The 21,761-nt window shown below is 42.1% G+C and overlaps 1 protein-coding gene across 1 annotated transcript in view; it reads right to left on the bottom strand.

The window, feature by feature from the left end:
- Positions 1-6,576: 6,576 nt before the first annotated feature.
- REDIC1 (regulator of DNA class I crossover intermediates 1) overlaps positions 6,577-21,761 on the bottom strand; it is a 69,976-nt gene continuing 54,791 nt past the window's right edge. Inside the window, exon 4 of the mRNA XM_069762048.1 lies at positions 6,577-7,237. Within this exon, the coding sequence (XP_069618149.1) occupies positions 6,953-7,237 (285 nt within the window). The 3' untranslated portion in view covers positions 6,577-6,952. The remainder of the gene's footprint in view (positions 7,238-21,761) is intronic.

The raw sequence follows: 21,761 nt of genomic DNA, 5'->3' as shown, positions 1-21,761 counted from the left end.
TGTTTTTTGTGCGTTTTTCCCCAAATGCATAGAAGTGCGGGAAAAATGCAGAAAATCCGCAAAAATAATGAACATGCTCATTTTTTTTACCGCGATGTGTTTTTTTCGTGAAAAAAACGCATCCATGTACACAAAACAAGCGGAATGCATTCTAAATGATAGAATGCATAATGTATGCGGTTTTAATGAGTTTTTATAGCGTTTTTAGCGCGAAAAACGCAAAAAAAAAAAACTGAACGTGTGCACATAGTCTAAAAGAGACTTTTGTCTTTGAATTTGTGGGTCACTGCTTCTTCACTGCGTACGATGCTACTGCAGCTTTACAACAGTAAGGACCAAAAGTTTGGACACACCTCATTTAAAGATTTTTCTGTATTTTCATGACTATGAAAATTGTACATTCACACTGAAGGCATCAAAACTATGAATTAACACGTGTAGAATTATATACTTAACAAAAAAGTGTAAAACAACTGAAATTATGTCTTATATTCTAGGTTCTTCAAAGTAGCCACCTTTTGCTTTGATGACTGCTTTGCACACTCTTGGCATTCCCTTGATGAGCTTCAAGAGGTAGTCACCCGGAATAGTTTTCACTTCACAGGTGTGCCCTGTCAGGTTTAATGAGTGGGATTTCTTCCCTTATAAATGGGATTGGGACCATCAGTTGTGTTGTACAGAAGTCTGGTGGATACACAGATGATAGTGCTACTGAATAGACTGTTAGCTGCTTTTTTCTTGCCATAATACAAATTCTAAGTAAAGAAAAATGAGTGGCCATCGTTACTTTAAGAAATGAAGGTCACATAGTCCGAAAAATTAGAAAAACTTTGAAAGTGTCCCCAAGTGCAGTGGCAAAAACCATCAAGCGCTACAAAGAAAATGGCTCACATGAGAACCGCCCATGTGTTAATTCATAGTTTTGATGCCTTCAGTGTGAATGTACAATTTTCGTAGTCATGAAAATACAGAAAAATCTTTAAATGAGAAGGTGTGTCCAAACTTTTGGTCTGTACTGTGTATATATATATATATATATATATATATATATTATAGTTTTTTTTAACCCCTTTCTACCATTGGACGTACTATTCCGCTCATGTGGGGTGGGCACTACTTCCCAAGGACGGAACAGTACGTCCAGAGCGATCAGCCACGCTCACGGGGGGAGAGCGGCTGATCGAGGCCGGGTGTCAGCTGACATCCGGCACTATGTGCCAGGAGCGGTCACGGACCGCCCTCGGCACATTAACCCTCGGCACACTGCAATCAAACATGATCGCAGTGTTCCAGCGGTATAGGAAAGCATCGTGCAGGGAGGGGGCTCCCTGCGTGCTTCCCTGAGACCCTCGGAGCAACGCGATGTGATCGCGTTGCTGCGAGGGTCTCTTACCTCCTCCTCCCTGCAGGCCCGGATCCAAAATGGCCGCGGGGCTGCATCCGGGTCCTGCAGGGAGGTGGCTTACCAGCGCCTGCTCAGAGCAAGCGCTGGTAAGCGTCTCTGCTGTGCCTGTGTGATCGCTGATATGACACAGTGCACAGCAAAGTGTCAGATCATCGATCTATCAATAAAATGTGATGCCCCCCGGAGCAAAGTAAAAAAAAAAAATTTACATGTGTGAAAAAAAGAAAATTCATAAATAACAATAAAAAATATATATTGTTCCAATAAATACATTCCTTTATCTAAATAATAAAAAAAAACAATTAAAATTACACATTTAGTATCGCCGCGTCCGTAGCAAAAAACGCTTTATTATCATACCGCCGAACAAAAAGTGGAATAACACGCGATCAGAAAGATGGATATAAATAATCATGGTACCGCTGAAAACGTCATCTTGTCCCGCAAAAAAGGAGCCACCATACAGCATCATCAGCAAAAAAATAAAAAAGTTATAGCTCTCAGAATAAAGCGATGCAAAAACATTTTTTTTAATATAAAATAGTTTTTATTGTGTAAAAGCGCCAAAACATAAAAAAATGATGTAAATGAGGTATCGCTGTAATCGTACTGACCTGAAGAATAAAGCTGCTTTATCAATTTTTCCACACGTGGAACAGTATAAACGCCGCCCTAAAAGAAATTGAGGAATTGCTGGTTTTTGCTCATTCTGCCACCCAAAAATCGGAATAAAAAGCGATCAAAAAATGTCATGTGCCCGAAAATGGTACCAATAAAAACGTCAACTTGTCCCGCAAAAAACAAGACCTCATATGAGCCTGTGGGCCAAAATATGGATAAATTATAGCTCTCAAAATGTGGTGATGCAAAAACAATTTTTTGCAATAAAAAGCGTCTTTTAGTGTGTGACGGCTGCCAATCATAAAAATCCACTAGAAAACCTGCTATAAAAGTAAATCAAACCCCCCTTCATCACCCCCTTAGTTAGGGAAAAATAATAAAATTTTGAAAAATGTATTTATTCCCATTTTCCCATTAGGGTTGGGGCAAAAGCTAGGGTTTCGATTACATTTACGGTTGGGATTAGGGGTGTGGTTAGGGTTATGGTTGGGATTAGGGTTAGGGGTGTGTTTGGGTTAGGGTTTCAGTTAGAATTGGGGGGTTTCCACTGTTTAGGCACATCAGGGGCTCTCCAAACGCAACATGGCTAACAATTTCAATTCCAGCCAATTCTGCGTTGAAAAAGTAAAACAGTGCTCCTTCCCTTCCGAGCTCTCCTGTGCACCCAAACAGGGGTTTACCCCAACATATGGGGTATCAGCATACTCAGGACAACTTGGACAACTTTTGGGGTCCAATTTCTTTTGTTACCCTTGGGAAAATACAAAACCGGGGGCTAAAAAATAATTTTTGTGGAAAAAAAATATTTTTTATTTTCATGGCTCTGCATTAAGCTGTAGTGAAACATTTGGGGGTTCAAAGTTCTCAGAACACATCTAGATAAGTTCCTTGGGTGTCTAGTTTCCAATACGGGGTCACTTGGGGGTTTCTACTGTTTAAGTACATCAGGAGCTCTGCAAATGCAACATGACGCCTGCAAACCACTCCATCTAAGTCTGCATTCCAAACGGTGCTCCTTCCATTCCGACCTCTGCCAAACGGTGGTTCCCTCCACATATGGGGTATCGGCGTACTCAGGACAAATTCGACAACAACTTTTGGGGTCCAATTTCTCCTGTTACCCTTGGGAAAATACAAAACTGGGGAAGAAAAATATTTTTTTAGGAAACATTTTTTTTATTTTCACGGCTCTGCGTTATAAACTGTAGTGAAACACTTGGAGGTTCAAAGTTCTCACAACACATCTAGATAAGTTCCTTAGGGGGTCTACTTTCCAAAATGGTGTCACTTGTGGGGGGTTTCAATGTTTAGGCACATCAGGCGCTCTCCAAACTCAACATGGCATTCCATCTCAATTCGTCAATTTTGCATTGAAAAGTCAAACGGCGCTCCTTCCCTTCTGAGCTCTGCCATGCGCGCAAACAGTGGTTTACCCCCACATATGGGGTATCAGCATAGTCAGGACAAATTGTACAACACAACAACTTTTGGGCTCCAATTTCTTCTGTTACCCTTGGTAAAATAAAATATTGTGGGCAAAATATCATTTTTGTGAAAAAATGATTTTTTATTTTTACGGCTCTGCATTATAAACTTCTGTGAAGCACTCGGTGGGTCAAAGTCCTCACCACACATCTAGATAAGTTCCTAAGGGGGTCTACTTTCCAAAATGGTGTCACTTGTGGGGGTTTCAAAGTTTAGGCACATCAGGGGCTCTCCAAACGCAACATGACATCCCATCTAATTTTCAGTAAATTTTGCATTGAAAAGTCAAACGGCGCTCCTTCCCTTCCGAGCTCTGCCATGCGCCAAAACAGAGGTTTACCCCCACATATGGAGTATCAGCGTACTCCGGACAAATTGTTCAACAGCCTTTGGGGTCCAATTTTTCCTGTTACCCTTGGTAAAATAAAACAAATTGGAGCTGCAGAAAAATTTTTGTGAAAAAAAGTTAAATGTTAATTTTTTTTTAACCATTCCAAAAATTCCTGTGAAACACCTGAAGGGTAATAACTTCTTGAATGTGGTTTTGAGCACCTTGAGGGGTGCAGTTTTTAGAATGGTGTCACACTTGGGTATTTTCTATCATATAGACCCCTCAAAATGACTTCAAATGTGATGTGGTCCCTAGAAAAAATGGTGTTGTAAAAATGAGAAATTGCTTGTCAACCTTTAACCCTTATAACTTCCTAAGGCTAGGTTCATATTGCGTTAGGGCAATCCGTTAAGCGCCCAGCGCTAGCGGATTGCGCTAACGCAATGTTTATTTTGGGGCCGCATTCGCCCTCCTCGCTAGCGCAGATCCCCGCTCAAATGATGGCACATCGCTAGCGCACGCCCAATGTGGGCGTGCGCTAGCGATGCGTTCGCCATTACAGGCTATGGCAGTGTTAACTGACTACGTTACACCGCGGTGTAACATAGTCCGTTAAACGCGGTCACATAACGCAATGTGACCCTAGCCTAAGAAAAAAAAATTTGGTTCCAAAATTGTTCTGCTGTAAAGTAGACATGTGGGAAATGTTACTTATTAAGTATTTTGTGTTAGATATCTCTGTGATTTAAGGGCAAAAAAATTCAAAGTTGGAAAATTGCGAAATTTGTAACATTTTCGCCAAATTTCCGTTTTTTCCACAAATAAACGCAGGTAATATCAAAGAAATTTTACCACTATCATGAAGTACAATATGTCACGAGAAAACAGTGTCAAAATCATCAGGATCCATTGAAGCGTTCCAGAGTTATAACCTCACAAAGGGACAGTGGTCAGAATTGTAAAAATTGGCCCGGTCATTAATGTGCAAACCCCCTTGGGGGTTAAGGGGTTAAGAGGCACCACTTACCAAATACAACCAGGAACAACCAGGAGATCTCCAAACAAGTCAGTGACAAAGTTGTTGAGAAGTACAAGTCCGGGTTGGGTTATAAAAACATTTCCCAATCTCTGATGATCACCCGAAGCACCATCAAATCTATTATGATCAAATGGAAAGAACATGGTACCACAACAAACCCGAGCACCAAGACTCTCAGCTTGGGCAAAGAGGGCATTAACCCTAGAATGCATAACCCAAGGCCCGGTAACTTAGTTTTTGCAAACAATTAGAATTACAATGCTGTGCATTTTTCATATCTTACTTTGAAATTTTGAAATAAACTTATAAAATTGTATTTATTTGAGTTCCTCCATATGATTTGCATAATGGCCTAAAAGGCCCGGGTTATGTGAAAGTGTATATTTCAAACGTTACGCATTCTAGGGTCAGAGAAGCAGCACAGAGACTAAAGGTATCCCTGAAGGAGCTGCAGAGTTCCCAAGCAGAGAATGGAGTATCTGTCTATATCACCACAATGAGCCATACATTCTATAGAGGTGGTCTTTATGGAAGGCCTAAAAAAGCCTTTACTTACACAAATTGATCTTTTTGCAAACACTGTGTCTGGCACCAAACCAACACAGCTCATCACCCCAAGAACACCATCCCTACAGTGAAACGTGGTGGAAGCATCATGCTCTGGGGATGTTTCTCGGCAGCAGGGACAGGAAAAGTGGTCTGAGTCGAGGGGAAGATAGATTTTGTAAATACAGGGATATTCTTGAGCAAAATCTGTTTGAGTCTGTAAGTGATTTGAGACTGTGATGGAGGTTCACCTTCCAACAAGACAATGACCCAAGACATACTGCTAACCAACACTCATGTGGTTTAAGGGAAAACATAAATGTTTTAGAGTGGCACAGTTAAAGTCAAGACTTTAATCCAATTGAGAATCTGTGGTCAGACTTGAAGACTGCTGTTCACCAAAGAAAATCATCTAACTTGAAGGAGCTGGAGCAGTTTTGCCTTGTGAAATGGGCAACAATCCTAGTGGCAAGATGTGGAAAGCTCATAGACTTATTCAAAGCAACTTGCAGCTGTAATTACTGCAAAAGGAGGCTGTACAAAGTACTGACTTAAGGGGGGTGAATAGTTATGTGCACTGACGGTTTCAATAATTTCGTACTATTTGTTGTTTGCTTCACATTAAAAAGAAAACAAAATGTTCACAATTGTAGTCATGCTCTTTACATGAACTGATACAAACCCTCATAAAAAAAGCCAGGGAAATACAAGACTGGGAGGTAGCAAACCACGGAAAATGCCAAGGGGTGAATACTTTCTCAAGCCACTGTATATGCTGTTTTCCCAGTTATATCTTGGACAGACAAATTGATATAGGATTATGCTACTCAAAAGTGTAGGCGAATATAAAGTGTAAACAATGTCCAAATTATAATTACACCATTTTAAGCATTTACTTTTTATTTAATAGAGATAATTAAAGCAGTATGTTAAAATACATTATAATACCTACGATACAGTAAATAAAAGCCAATCTAGTAACTAAAAGTGAAAATCCAAAATTCTTCAAGTTAAATGTTCTATAATCCTCTAACATGTCAATTAAATATTTCATACAGTAAACATAAAACCTTGGATATCAGCAACATAAGCTCCTAACAAATAAAATTTTCTCATTACAATTTATATTACTCAGGTGAGGTAAGGTGACAATGTGATGATTACTAACTGCTCTAAAAGTTAAGAAAATAAACAAAATCATTATATTCTGGATGTTATTTGATTCTATACTTCAAAAATGATTTTTTTAACTGCAAGCAGGAATAGATAGCAATGTAGTTAGCTACTTTTTCTCCACTACATTACCAACCATATAATCAAAATATTTCACGCTAAAGTCAGCATTGCCTCCTACTAGTGTCACATATTATCTTCAAATTGTGACCTGCTCTGCCTCCTAGTGGCCTAAACAGTTGCAGCAGTATTTGGTAAATTTGGTTCAATATGATTGCTATGAAAGCATGCTATAAGCTTGTGTTGTTAATTAAACAAAGCTGCCCTGACCAGCCATGTCACATTTTTCACTTTAATTTAGTTTGCTAACAATGGGAGATAAATCATCTTGCATCTCAAACAAACTGGGATTAGCTAAATGTGATGCAGTGGACTGCAATGGAAACTTCACTTTATTTTTTGCCATAGTTTCTTTTAATACTGTAATATCATTTTTATAGCTTGTAAATTTATCATACAGACAATGTTGAAATCCAGGTTCCCTTTGTTGTTTGGTTTGCTTCTCATTAGATTCGCTGTCAAAATTTCTACTTTTAGCTTCTGAAGTTATATCACCCATCTCTTCACATTTTAGCTCCTGCGGACAATTAATTACATTTATTACTTGTAGTTGGGACAACATTTAAAGGAAACTTATAGAGTTGAAAATGGTATATGATCTGCAGTCAGGATGTTATAGAGCAAAATGAATCTTTTCAGATTGGTACATAGTACATTTTTTGTGGGAAACATTTCAGTAAAAATTGCATAGTAGTCATTGAAATCGCTGGTATTTTTATGAATGAGTCCAGTGGGCAATCCTATTCAATGAATGACAGACAGCTATATAATGCATAATGAATGACTGAGAAGGATCACCCACTGGACTCCTATGCATACAATACCGAATCTTTTCTAACAAACCTGTATAATTCTGTTTAGTAGCAAAACTAATGGGCCCTGCTACCTTCTTCTATGGCCACCTCTCTTTGTCGTAGTCCATGCTGTGGTTTTCAAGTAACCTGAAGAACTCCTTTAACATCATCACCCAAGGCCTTTTAAAGCTGAAGAAGACATCTATGTGCTGTCTGAGAATTATCTTTCATAAAGTTACCAAATGTAAAATGAGTTAGCCTCACTATCCATTTCTCTCAGTGGGCTAATCATTCCTTCAGTTAATTCCTTGTCTATCATCTATCTACATGTAACTTCTGGCTCAGACCTGCAAATAATAATTTGTTTGCTGTAGCATAACAAACTGTTCTTTGCTGTGCTGTTCACTCTATAATGCTGCTGCAACAATGTGTACATTTTTCTTCAAACAAGTCCACAGTGTAACTGCTTATCCTTTCCGTCTGCCAATTGCCTAGTTCTCCGACATTCACTGTCTCCTGATAGCATACAACTCTGCTATTAACCTTTTGTTTTTAGCAGGTCTTTGACTACCTATACTTCAGTTCCAATGTCTATCCACATTCCTGGCACTGTAACCTTCCAGCTCCACTTGTCTGCCTGCCATCCAGCTGGCTATCCTGGTCCCTACTGTTCCATGGGCAAACTGGCAAACCATGCCCGCCATGCCTTTGCTTTCAGTCAGTATTGCTCACAAGTCGCCCGCCAGGGCCATGGGGTCCGGTGCTCACATGGGGATGTCACGTGGCGACCCGGTCTGTTGCCTTGGGCGCCCATGAAAAAGGAGAAAGTCTTTAAAGGGGTTTGGTGAATAGAGTTTATGTTCGTGACGCCACCTGTGGTTTTCGGTCAGTGGGGACCGATACTGCTTTAAGGGGTCCTCTGAGGTGATGTTATGGCAGCTAGATGGTATAACTTCCCACAGGTGAAGTGTATCCACAGGGCTCCCGCTGTGTAGCTGGAAGATGGTGAATGACGCAGTAAAGAACGAGGACACATGTTTGCAGTCTCTTTACCTGGTTTACTGAAGACTTCAGGCAGACACAGTCCAGGGCACCAGATCACAGGGCAGGCAGGGTCCGGCTGGCTTGGGAGCGAATCCAGAGTCCCCTTTACCAGGTGGAGTTAAAAGCCTTCCTCTAGCGCGGTGGTGTTGTAGTCCCTTACTGCCTATGGCTTCAGATCCTCACAGTTCTTCTCTCTGTCCCCCTTAAAGGATAGGACAATACCTGCATGCCAGGTAACTCAAGCCTTTCTACAGGGACTCTAGCACGCCCTGGGCTCTATGTGTTACTGTGTCTCAGGTGAGTGTGGCGGACAGGTAACTTGTAGTTCAATGATCGGTAACTGTGACCGCTCAATACAGGAAGAAGATGCAGCGGTGGAAGAAGCAGGGACCGCGCCAGGAGCAGGTAAGTATACCGGGAGGAGGAGTGGCTCCTTCTCCAGCGTCCTCTGGCAGTGACGCTTAGGTCGGAGGGCGCGGTGACGTAGTCAGTGCGCGTCCTCTGCTGAACCTCAGTGCTGGAGACGGAGCAGCACGAGGAGCAGGTAAATATTGAAAGCACCGGCATCCTGAGCGAGAGAGGTGAGTATGTGATTTTTTTTTTTATTGCAGCAGTAGCAGCAGCAGCATTCTATATGGCACAGCTTTATATGGAGCATCTATGGGGCAATAATGAACGGTGCAGAGCATTATATGTGGCACAGCTTTATATGGGGCCATAATGAACGTGCAGAGCATTATATGTGGCACAGCTTTATATGGGGCCATAATGAACGTGCAGAGCATTATATGTGGCACAGCTTTATATGGGGCCATAATGAACGTGCAGAGCATTATATGTGGCACAGCTTTATATGGGGCCATAATGAACGGTGCAGAGCATTATATGTGGCACAGCTTTATATGGAGCATCTATGGGGCAATAATGAACGGTGCAGAGCATTATATGTGGCACAGCTTTATATGGGGCCATAATGAACGTGCAGAGCATTATATGTGGCACAGCTTTATATGGGGCCATAATGAACGTGCAGAGCATTATATGTGGCACAGCTTTATATGGGGCCATAATGAACGTGCAGAGCATTATATGTGGCACAGCTTTATATGGGGCCATAATGAACGTGCAGAGCATTATATGTGGCACAGCTTTATATGGGGCCATAATGAACGGTGCAGAGCATTATATGTGGCACAGCTTTATATGGGGCCATAATGAACGGTGCAGAGCATTATATGTGGCACAGCTTTATATGGGGCCATAATGAACGGTGCAGAGCATTATATGTGGCACAGCTTTATATGGGGCCATAATGAACGGTGCAGAGCATTATATGTGGCACAGCTTTATATGGAGCATCTATGGGGCAATAATGAACAGTATGGAGCATTATATGTGGCACAGCTTTTTATGGAGCATCTATGGGGCAATAATGAACGGTATGCAGCATTATATGTGGCACAGCTTTATATGGAGCATCTATGGGGCAATAATGAACGGTATGTAGCATCTATTTTTATTTTTGAAATTCACCGATAGCTGCTGCATTTCCTACCCTAGGCTTATACTCGAGTCAATAAGTTTTCCCAATTTTTTGTGGCAAAATTAGGGGGTCGGCTTATTCTCTGGTCGGCTTATACTCGAGTATATACGGTATGTGTTTCATGGTCGTTGCAAAATCTCCTTATATATTGTATAATAAAGTTGGTATTACTATTTGTACTCTTTCGACTTTTGGATCGCCCCCCCCCCTTCTATCTAAAAGGACTAGTGATGAGCGAATATACTCGTTATCTGAGATTTCCCGAGCACGCTGGGGTGACCTCCGAGTATTTTTTTAGTGCTTGGAGATTTAGTCTTCTTTGCCGCAGCTGAATGATTTACATCTGTTAGCCAGCATAAGAACATAAATACATGTGGGGGTTTCCTGGTTGCTAGGGAATCCCCACATGTAATCAAGCTGGCTAAGCTGAGGAGAATCACCCAATCTATCAATATATAGAAAGAATTAATCCGATTGGTAAATGGCATAATGAGAAAAATTTTTAAAATGCCAGAATTACGTTTTTATGGTCGCTGCAACATTGAAATAAAATGCAATAACGGGTGATGAAAAGATCATATACACACCAAAATAGTATCAATAAAAACGTCAGATCGGTGCGCAAAAAATAAGTCCTCAAACGGCCACAGATCTTGGAAAATGGAGACGCTACGGATCTCTGGAAAGTAGCAATTTTTTTTTTTCCACAAACTTTGGGATTTTTTTCACCACTTAAGTTAAAAAGAACCTAGACATGTTTGGTGTCTGTGAACTGGTAATGACCTAGAAAATCATAATGGCAGGTCAGTTTTAGCATTTAGTGAACAGGGTAAAAAAAATCCAAAAAACGATTGTGGAATTGCACTTTTTTTGCAATTTCACAGCATTTGGAATTTTGTTCCCGTTTTCCAGTACATGAAATGGTAAAATTAATGGTGTCGTCCAAAAGTACAACTCGACCCACAAAAACCAAGCCCTCACAAGGCTATATTTATGGAAAAATAAAAAAGTTATGGCTGTGGGAAGAAGGGGAGCGAAAAATAGAAACACAAAAACGGAAATGCCCCTGGTCCTTAACCCCTTACCGGCATCGGACGTACTATACCGTCCGATGCCGGCTCCCCTGCTTTGATGCAGGGCTCCGCGGTGAGCCCGCACCAAAGCCGGGACATGTCAGCTGTTTTGAACAGCTGACATGTGCCCGTAATAGTGAGTGGAAAGACGTGGGCACTGCTACTCAGGTGCTCGGGTAGGTTCCTAAACCGTGTGCATATAGATAAGAAGAACCCGGCACTCAACTTTAAGACAAACTTGTGGTTTTTATTTTGTAGTACGTAAAACGTTTCGGCCTGGTCTGGCCTTCGTCAGTTACGTACTGAGAGGTGTCTGGATAGATGGTGTGCTTCTGAGAGCGTAATGAGCTCCAGGGAAATCCCTTGAACGATGTAAGTCCCTAGGCAGGGTCGCGATTGCAGACGTTGCTGCAGGCTGGAAAGGAGACGGGTCAGGACGCGGTGTCCACCGCTGTCGGATGAGCATGCCCGAGTGTAGCAGAGCCGATCGTGCTATGCTTGCTTCTAGCCTCTCATGGAGGCTATTGAAGCATGGCAAAAGTTAAAAAAAAAAAGTTTAAAAAAATGTGAAAAAAATAATAAAAACATAAAAGTTTAAATCACCCCCCTTTCGCCCCAATCAAAATAAATCAATAAAAAAAAATCAAATCTACGCATATTTGGTATCGCCGCGCTCAGAATCGCCCGATCTATCAATTAAAAAAAAGTATTAACCTGATCGCTAAACAGCGTAGTGGGAAAAAAATTCGAAACGCCAGAATTACGTTTTTTTTGGTCGCCGCGACATTGCATTAAAATGCAATGACGGGCGATCAAAAGAACGTATCTGCACCGAAATGCTATCATTAAAAACGTCATCTCGGCACGCAAAAAATAAGCCCTCAACCGACCCCAGATGATGAAAAATGGAGACGCTACGAGTATCGGAAAATGGCGCAACTTTTTTTTTTTTTTTTTTAGCAAAGTTTGGAATTTTTTTTCACCACTTAGATAAAAAATAACCTAGTCATGTTTGGTGTCTATGAACTCGTAATGACCTGGAGAATCATAATGGCAGGTCATTTTTAGCATTTAGTGAACCTAGCAACAAAGCCAAACAAAAAACCAATGTGGGATTGCACTTTTTTTGCAATTTCACCGCACTTGGAATTTTTTCCCCGTTTTCTAGTACACGACATGCTAAAACCAATGATGTCGTTCAAAAGTACAACTCGTTCCGCAAAAAATAAGCCCTCACATGGCCAAATTGACGGAAAAATAAAAAAGTTATGGCTCTGGGAAGGAGGGGAGCGAAAAACGAACACGGAAAAACGAAAAATCCCCCGGTCATGAAGGGGTTAAAAGGTTAAGCCGCTATTAGTGATAAAAAATAATTGCCATCGGACATCTCTTTGAAATTTGTACGCCAAAGAAATAATTTTTCAGGACCGCTGTGTGTTTTCTATTGGTGTGAGGAATAAATATTTGGCATCATCCATCTAATTTCCATGTGCATGCCAAATAAATAATTTTTCAGGAACAAATTTTTTTTCTATTAGTGTTGCAAATAAATAATTGGCATCAGCCATCTCGTTGCCATTTTATAAGCCAAAGAAATTTTTTTTCAGGGCCACTGTATGTTTTCTATTAGTCTGAGAAATAAATAATTGGCATCAGCCGTCTCATTGCAATTTGTCTCTGCTTTTCCGACTTTATCCTCCTCTACTTTGTGCTTCCTCTGAGCCCCTGCTGTCAGGTGTGGATGGCAGCTGTAGTGCATCTACCAGTGTGCGCTTGTAGTCAGTTTCCAATCTCCCTATAGTGGCGGAAGTAATTAAGGCACGTTGTGCTTGGAGTGGGGATCCAGCAGGGTGGTCACCCAGTAATCAGCACTAGGGTTGAGCGACTTTTGTTTTTATAGGATCGGGTCGGGTTTCACGAAACCCGACTTTTTCAAAAGTCGGGTCGAGTGAAATCAGCCGATCCTATAGAAGGGTCGGGGTCGGCCAAAACACGAAACCCAATGCAGTGCATCGGGTTTCTAATGGTTCCCAGGGTCTGAAGGAGAGGAAACTCTCCTTCAGGCCCTGCGATCCATATTAATGTGTAAAATAAAGAATAAAAATAAAAATATTGCTATACTCACCCTCGGACGCGCCCTGGTTGTAACCGGGAGCCTTCCTTCCTAAGAATGAGTGCCTGAAGGACCTTTCGATGACGTCGCGGCTTGTGATTGGTCGCGTGAGCGGTCACATGGGCGTCACGCGACCAATCACAAGTCGCGACGTCATCAAAAGGTCCTTCAAGCGCTGATTCTTAGGAAGGAAGGCTGCGGGTTAGAACCAGGGTGCGTCCGAGGGTGAGTATATACCTATTAGGAATATACTCACGCGCCCTGGTTCCTCATCCTACTCCTCGCTATCATACAAAACTGTCACCTGGCTGGACATTTGTGTACTGGCCGCTTTTGGTACAGGAACCCATCCTCCAAGACATGTTGTCGCTTGGTATGATAATGGTGTGAATGGTCCCTGTCCCTCCTCCACCTCTTCCTCCTGTGCCACCACCTCATCCATCATTGCTTGAAGCTTTGTTTTTCTAGGAGGTATAAAAGTGGGATAGTAATGGTGATAATGGCATCATCAGCACTGGCCATATTGGTGAAGCATTCCAACCAGCGCAGCAAGGCAAACACATCCCGCATGGAGGCCCGCTCATTGTTGAAGTAGTGTTGTTCTGCAGAGCGACACCTGTGCATACTGCTTCTCGCATGGTTTTTCCTGCATATGCAAGGCAGAGTTCCACCTTATGGGTATGTCACATATGAGGCAGGAAGTAGATAGGCAGAAGTGAGGCTGCACCGCAGACAAGCCAGCAGTAGCACGATGAGAAGGCCAAAAGCACGTGTACACAAGGCCTGAACTTTATGACTGGATGAGGAGATGGTGGAGGAAGTGGAGTAGGCAACATTTATATTCTAAGCTTGCGAACACCCTTACTCCTCCTGTAACTGTTTAAACTGTCTAACTTTGTATTTTTTTTTGGTTTGTATATGTCCCACCTTAACTGTAAAGTACTGTGGAATATGTTAATCTATAGAAATATAATTAACATGGACAGAGAAAAGGCTAGGGGCCTCTCTGTGTGTGCAGTAACAGCCAATTAATTGGGTTCGGTGTTGGCCTCAGCGCTTTTGCACCCTGCTTCCTCGTTTGCTGTGCAGCTGGGGCAGCGTGATCACCATCTCTTCCTCCAAACTGCATACGTCACTCGGATGGCCGTGACTCCACGTGGGGTCTAGGACGGTCTCATCCCCCATTGCATCATCACACCTCCCCAGTCTGTCCATACCTCTGCTGCCCTACTTATCCAAATCTGACCTCACTACTTCTCCACTCTGCAAATTCCTTCATTGTCTCCCAATTCCACAACAAATACACTTCAAGACAGTAACACTGACCTACAAAGCCATCCATAATCTGTCTACCAGGGCTGTGGAGTCTGAGTCGGAGCCCATTTTGGTGAAGTCAGTGTTGGAGTCGGTATAAAATGGACTGAGTACTAAAATATATAATAAATTGGGTACAGTAGTTCAATGCAGTTTGTGGGGAATATTTTTTTCATAAGAATTTGGGAAAGTTATGAAATGTCCTATAAATGTCTGTCCTATTCCTGATCTAAGGTCTAGACTTTTAGCTGAGATGAATCTGTGCTGCAGCTTATGTTCATGATAAGTAGTGGGGCTCCTCCTCTGCAGATAAGGGGAAAAAAATAACAAACACACATGGAAGGAAAGCCTGCATTCATCTCAGAACTTCTGGAGTGAACAGGAAAGCAGGATTAAAGAAGGTAAGTACTTCATAAAGCATATCTAAACTTTCAATAAACTGTGCAAAAATCAATAGTCCAGTATATGTTGTCTCTGTATGCTTGATGTTTTAGTTTGTTTTTCCTCTTAGCTCATGTTTGGAGAAATTAGCTGCCCTGATGAATTATATACACTATACATAGAATGGCAGAACCAGAAACACATGGGCTACTTGCACAATGAACAAGTCTATAGGAACCTGCTCACACACCACCAAGAAACTTGAAGACACAAAAGAGCACAGTGAGGTAAAAAATAGTGCTAGTCAAAAGATGGAAAAAACAGGGTATTTAGCTGATACGTTTTTTTGCAAAAAAATGTATACTAAGCTGCTCTACCAATCGTCAAGGTATACCCATATAGAGCAGTCCTACCTATTGTATATAATCCCTATCTGATGTATTTAAAAACCTGATCATCTCTGTATAGTACCTGTATAAGCAGGGTTCAGAGAGGGAATTTTCATGTGGACATGCTGGATGGAACAGCTTTGATGCAAATGACCCATAAGGAGAGGTGGACTCCCTAGTCTTGTAGAAACAAGAGAACAATTACAGAACCAGAAACACATGGGCTACTTGCACAATGAACAAGTCTGTAAGAACCTGTTCACACACCACCAAGAAACTTGAAGACACAAAAGAGCACAGTGAGATCAAAAATACCGTATATACTCGAGTATAAGCCGAGATTTTCAGCCCAAATTTTTGGGCTGAAAGTGCCCCTCTCGGTTTATACTCGAGTCAAGGTGGGTGGCAGGGTCGGCGGGTGAGGGGGAGAGGGCACTGAGGCATACTTACCTGCTTCCAGCGATCCTGGCGCTCCCCGCCTGTCCCACGGTCTTCGGTGCTGCAGCTCTTCCACTGTTCAGCGGTCACGTGGGACCGCTCATTAGAGAAATGAATAAGCGGCTCCCCCTCCCATAGGGGTGGAGCCACATTCATTTCTCTAATCAGCGATAACGGTGACCGCTGATAGAGGAAGAAGCTGCGGCACCGAAGACAGCTGTAAGCAGGTAAGTATCGCATATTTACCTGTCCACGTTCCAGCCGCCGGGCGCCGCTCCATCTTCCCGGCGCCGCTCCATCTTCCCGGCGTCACTCCATCTTCCCGGCGTCTATCTGCACTGACTGTGCAGGTCAGAGGGCGCGATGACGCATATAGTGTGCGCGCCGCCCTCTGCCAGATCGGTCAGAGCGGAGAGACGCCGGGACCGGACGCTGGGAGCTGCAAGCAAGAAAGGTGAGTATGGCATTTTTTTTTTATTGCAGCAGCAGCAATGGCAGAGATTTATGTGGAGCATCTATGGGGAAATATGAACGGTGCAGAGCACTATATGGCACAGCTATGGGGAAATATGAACGGTGCAGAGCACTATATGGCAGCTATGGGACAAAAATGAACAGTGCAGAGCACTATATGGGGCACAGCTATGGGGAAATATGAACGGTGCAGAGCACTATATGGCAGAGCTATGGGGCAATATGAACGGTGCAGAGCACTATGTGGCAGAGCTATGGGAAAATATGAACGGTGCAGAGCACTATATGGCACAGCTATGGGGAAATATGAACGGTGCTGAGCACTATATGGCAGAGCTATGGGGCAATATGAACGGTGCAGAGCACTATATGGCAGAGCTATGGGGAAATATGAACGGTGCAGAGCACTATATGGCAGAGCTATGGGGAAATATGAACGGTGCAGAGCACTATATGGCAGAGCTATGGGGCAATATGAACGGTGCAGAGCACTATATGGCAGAGCTATGGGGAAATATGAATGGTGCAGAGCACTATATGGCACAGCTATGGGGCAATAATGAACATGCAGAGCACTATATGGCACAGCTATGGGGCAAGAATGATCTATTTTTATTTTTGAAATTCACCGGTAAATGCTGCATTTCCACCCTAGGCTTATACTCGAGTCAATAAGTTTTCCCAGTTTTTTGTGGCAAAATTAGGGGGGTCGGCTTATACTCGGGTCGGCTTATACTCGAGTATATACGGTACTCTGTTGTAAAAAAAAAAAATCACAGTAATAAGCAAGTGCCAGTCAAAAGATGGAAAAAACGGGGTATTTAAATGATACTTTTTTTGCAAAAAAATGTATACTAAGCTGCTTCACCAATCGTCACAAGGCTGTTCCATCCAGCATGTCCACATGAAAATTCCCTCTCTGAACCCTGCTTATACAGGTACTATACAGATGATCAGGTTTTTAAATACATCAGATAGGGATCATTAGGTAGGACTGCTCTATATGGGTATACCTTGACGATTGGTGGAGCAGCTTAGTATACTTTTTTGCAAAAGAACGTATCAACTAAATACCCTGTTTTTTCCATCTTTTGACTGGCACTTGCTTATTACTGTGATTTTTTTTACAATAGAGTATTTTTGACCTCACTGTGCTCTTTTGTATCTTCAACTATACATAGAATATAAGGGGAAAAACTGTTTTCTAACATCTCAAATTCAGAAATACAGCAACAAGATCAATGAGAACATATATATTTGTATGTGTGTGTTCTGAAATATAATTCAGTACAAACATGCTCCTTCCCTCCTCCCTTCTTCATAGACTGTGAAGAAATATGATGTGAAGCATTTAGTGAGCTGTACACTGAGACAAGCCTGACATTGAAAGTTCAGTATAAAGCTATCTAACATATTTTACAAACTTTATACTTATCATCTGTCCTATTGATTTATGCAAAGATTGCTTTATTCATATCCTAAATTATACAGTACGTGATTCCCTATTCTTGCAAGAATTACAATATACCATATTTTTTTACAGGACAAAAATATTTTGAGAGCGAATTTACATAATTACAAAATGTCTAAGAAGCATCTTATGAAGTCAGCTGTATTTGAGTATTTTACAGTGACTCAAGATAAAAAAAAAACATTTTTTGTGTTGTCAGTGTATAAGTGACCCAGATGAAAACAAATGCTGTGATGCCAAAATCAGTGCATACTCAGGCAGTGATAAAAATGCTCCTTCAAGAGCTTCCAATCTAAGAAGACATTTACAACACTGCCACCCATAAATTTACAAAATTGTGATTGAAAAAGATCACAGCAGCACCAAGAAACCAGAGACCAGCACTTACCGCCAGGCAAAGGAGTAAAGAGCATCTCAAACGTCGGTTACAAGATATTTTGTAAGTGACAAAGTTACTGCAACAATGATAGAAGATGTTTTTGAAAGACAACTCATCGAGCTTGTTGTGAAGGGCTGTGTACCATTATCATTATTTGCATGACCAGCTTTTACAGCTCTTAATGCAGAAATGCCCGCAAACTTGGTGTTTCTCTTGAAAATTTTTATAAAAAAAAAATTTATACTAAGACGCTGGCAGTAAAAGATACTATAGCTCTTCACGGCAGCCAGTTTTTCCACAGCTTAGTGGAAAAAGTTCTGCAAGATTATGAACTAAAAAAACAGGTTCTTGCTAGTGTAACTGATAATGCTGCAAACATGATAAGTACAATTAAACTGATGAATGAGAATAATGAAGGTGAACAGCAGCTAGAAGAACAATTTCACATTCAGTATGTTGGAGATGGAAGGTCACGGTCCTGTTTCCATAAAGGAGGAACAGATTTTACTATAGAAGAACAGCAAAATGATTCTTTACAATTAGATGATCTTGTTGAAAATGCTTCACACCTCTTTCCTATTCATCACATGTGCTGTGTTGTGCATACGCTGCAGCTGGCAATAAGAAATAGCCTGCAAGAGGGACATGCTGGAACTCTGATTGGCAAAGTGAGGAAATTGGCTATCGCTACCAGAACCCCTAAAATTGATTTCATCTTGAAGAGACGTGCTGGAAAATGGGCAATTGTGGATCAAGCCACTAGGTAGGGCAGCACCTATTTAATGATTGAGTGATTGCTTTAGCTGAAACCCTTCCTTGTAGATATGGCCAACCCTCAGGTAACACTACATGATGGTCAATGGACAAAGGTGGCTGAATTGAAGGAATTTCTTCATCACCCATTTACAGTGACTATAAAGTTACAAGCTGAGGATTTAACTCCTGGCATTTTTATAAAGGAGTCAAAGAACTTGTTGTTTTGCCTGTCCCAAAGAGAAGGTTTAATCGCAGATGGCATTGCTGCTTCAATGAAACAGAGACACTGCTATTAGAAAATAAAACTCTTCTAGCAGCTGTTTATGTGGACAAGAGTCATCATATATTGCTGGATGATCAATAGCTTACTAAAGGAAAAGAAGCTTTGATTGAGGTAGCAGTTAGGATGAGCTACAGGACGGCCAAGAGCAAGAAGACTCAGATCGTGCCAGTTTTGCTGCTGCTGTCCCCTCATCCTCATCAGATGAGGAGTTTGATTTCGACAAGTATTTGAACGACATGGAGCAGGCAAAGCGTTGCTGCAGGGAAAAAGATTCCACACCCATAGAAAACAGATTGACCATATTTCAGCAACGTTTTTCCCTTGCTCTCAAAGAAGTAGAAGAGTTCAATCGTTCATCAAAACTGACTGTGCACGAGTCAATTCCTTTATACCCTGAAATTGTTAGAGATGTTGCCCATGTGGTTACTGTTTTACCACCAACCCAATTTAGTGTAGAGGTTGCTCTCTAGCCTTAAAATAATTAGGTCAGATGTGAAGTCGTCTATAAAGGAGGATCTCATGGAGGCGACACTATTTCTCAGAACAAATTCATAGACTTCACAAATGTTATTCAGTACGTTTTTGTTGAAAACTTTTTTTTTACACTTACTGCAGAGTGTATAATAAATTGTAAATATGAAAGTTTTTTGTTCTAAAGTTGTATTCCAATAAATATTTTTTATGTTCTATCTAAATGATTTTGTATCATAATAATGATTAAAAGCCTGATGTTAACAATTTACCACAGTAAATTTGTCACTTAAACATGAGCCATGTATGAGGGAGTCAGTGTCGTGGAGTCGGAGTCATGGAAATTAAGGAGTCAGAGTTAGAGATTTAGCCTACCGACTCCACAGCCCTACTATCTACCCCATATATCTCTGAACTAATCTCCCACCACGTAATCTTTGATCCTCCCAAGACCTCCTTCTCTCCTCCATAATCGTACATTCCTCATCCAATCGCCTGCAAAACTTCTCACGACTATCCCCCATCCTGTAGAATTCTGTGACCTAACCCCTATATTCAGAACTTTCCAAACCTACTGTCTCCTTCCCCATTATCCTGTAGAATGTAAGGCAGTAAGAGTAGGGTTCTCGCCCCCTGTATCGGTCTGTCACTATTAGTTTGTTCATTGTAATTTCTATTTGTGTTTTGTATGTAACTATTCCTCATGTACAGCACCATGGAATCAAAGGTGCTCTAAAAATAAATATAATAATAATCCCCAGCATAATGTTCCACCCAGTCTTCATCACTGCCCTTTTTGCCTATGTACACATAGCAGGAAACTGCAGCAGTTGGCACCTTTGTTTCATCATTAGCATAATCAGAGATGTGCTGCGGTGGTCCACTGACCGTTTGCACTATCCCTCCTGTACTAATCCTCAAACAGGACAAGTTGTGCATCAGTGCACTCAATCTTTTCAAAGTGTAGGGCACGGTCAGGTGGATCCTCCCCATCCACCTCACCTCCTCCACAGAACTGTTCCTTAACATACAATCCTCTGTCTCCAAGCACAGACAGCCCCCTCATGCCCTCTCCTGCTCCCACTTGCTAACACTTTCTCTGCTCCTTCTTACTGCTGGTGATATCTCTCCAAATCCTGGTCCTCCTCACCATATTCCCACAATCATTTCTACCTCCCATCCACGCTCTATCACAAACTTCCGTAACCTCTCTAACCTTATACCCATTCGCCCAGCCCCCGCCTCCCCAGTCCCACTAACAGGAGCTCTGTGGAATGCTCGCTCGGTCTGCAACAAGCTCTCCTACATCCATGATCTCTTTGTTACTACCAAACTTTCCTTCCTCGCCATCACCGAAACCTGGCTCACCCCTTCTGACACAGTCTCCCCTGCTGCACTCTCTTACGGTGGCTTCCACCTTTCCCACACACCCCGCCCCAGCAGCAAGCATGGCGGAGGAGTTGGTTTTCTCCTGTCAGATAACTGCTCCTTCACCCCAATCCCACTGCCACCCTCTGTTACCCTCCCTTCCTTTGAGGTGCACTCTATGCGCATCTACTCCCCCACCAACCTCCAACTGGCTGTCATTTACCGCCCCCCAGGGCCAGCCACCACCTTCTTTGACCACTTCACCACCTGGCTACTTCATTTCCTTTCTGCGGACATTCCCACTATCATCATGGGCGACTTCAACATCCCCATTGACACTTCCCTCTCAGCTGCCACTAAACTTCTAACTCTCACTTCCTCCTTCGGCTTCACTCAATGGTCCTCTGCAGCCACTCACAAAGACGGTCACACACTGGACCTCATCTTCACCCGCCTCTGCTCTCTATCTAACCTCTCTAACTCACCTCTTCCACTCTCTGACCACAACTTTCTCACATTCTCATCTCTCTCCACTCCATGTCTACAATCCCCACCCCACAAACTTTCACACCCTCGCAGAAATCTTAAACATCTTGACCTACATTCATTCTCTGAATCCCTCCTCCCCCTCACAGGCATAAGTTCCTTACACAATGCGGATGACGCTGCTGCTCTATATAACACCACAATATCTGCAGCTTTGGAATCTGCTGCCCCACTTACACATACCAAAGCTCGCAAAATCAACAG

This window comes from Ranitomeya imitator, chromosome 4 (assembly GCF_032444005.1).
Source record: "Ranitomeya imitator isolate aRanImi1 chromosome 4, aRanImi1.pri, whole genome shotgun sequence".
Taxonomy (NCBI): domain Eukaryota; kingdom Metazoa; phylum Chordata; class Amphibia; order Anura; family Dendrobatidae; genus Ranitomeya; species Ranitomeya imitator.
The sequence above is the reverse complement of the archived record's forward strand: the minus strand, read 5'-3'. Positions and strand labels throughout refer to the sequence as shown.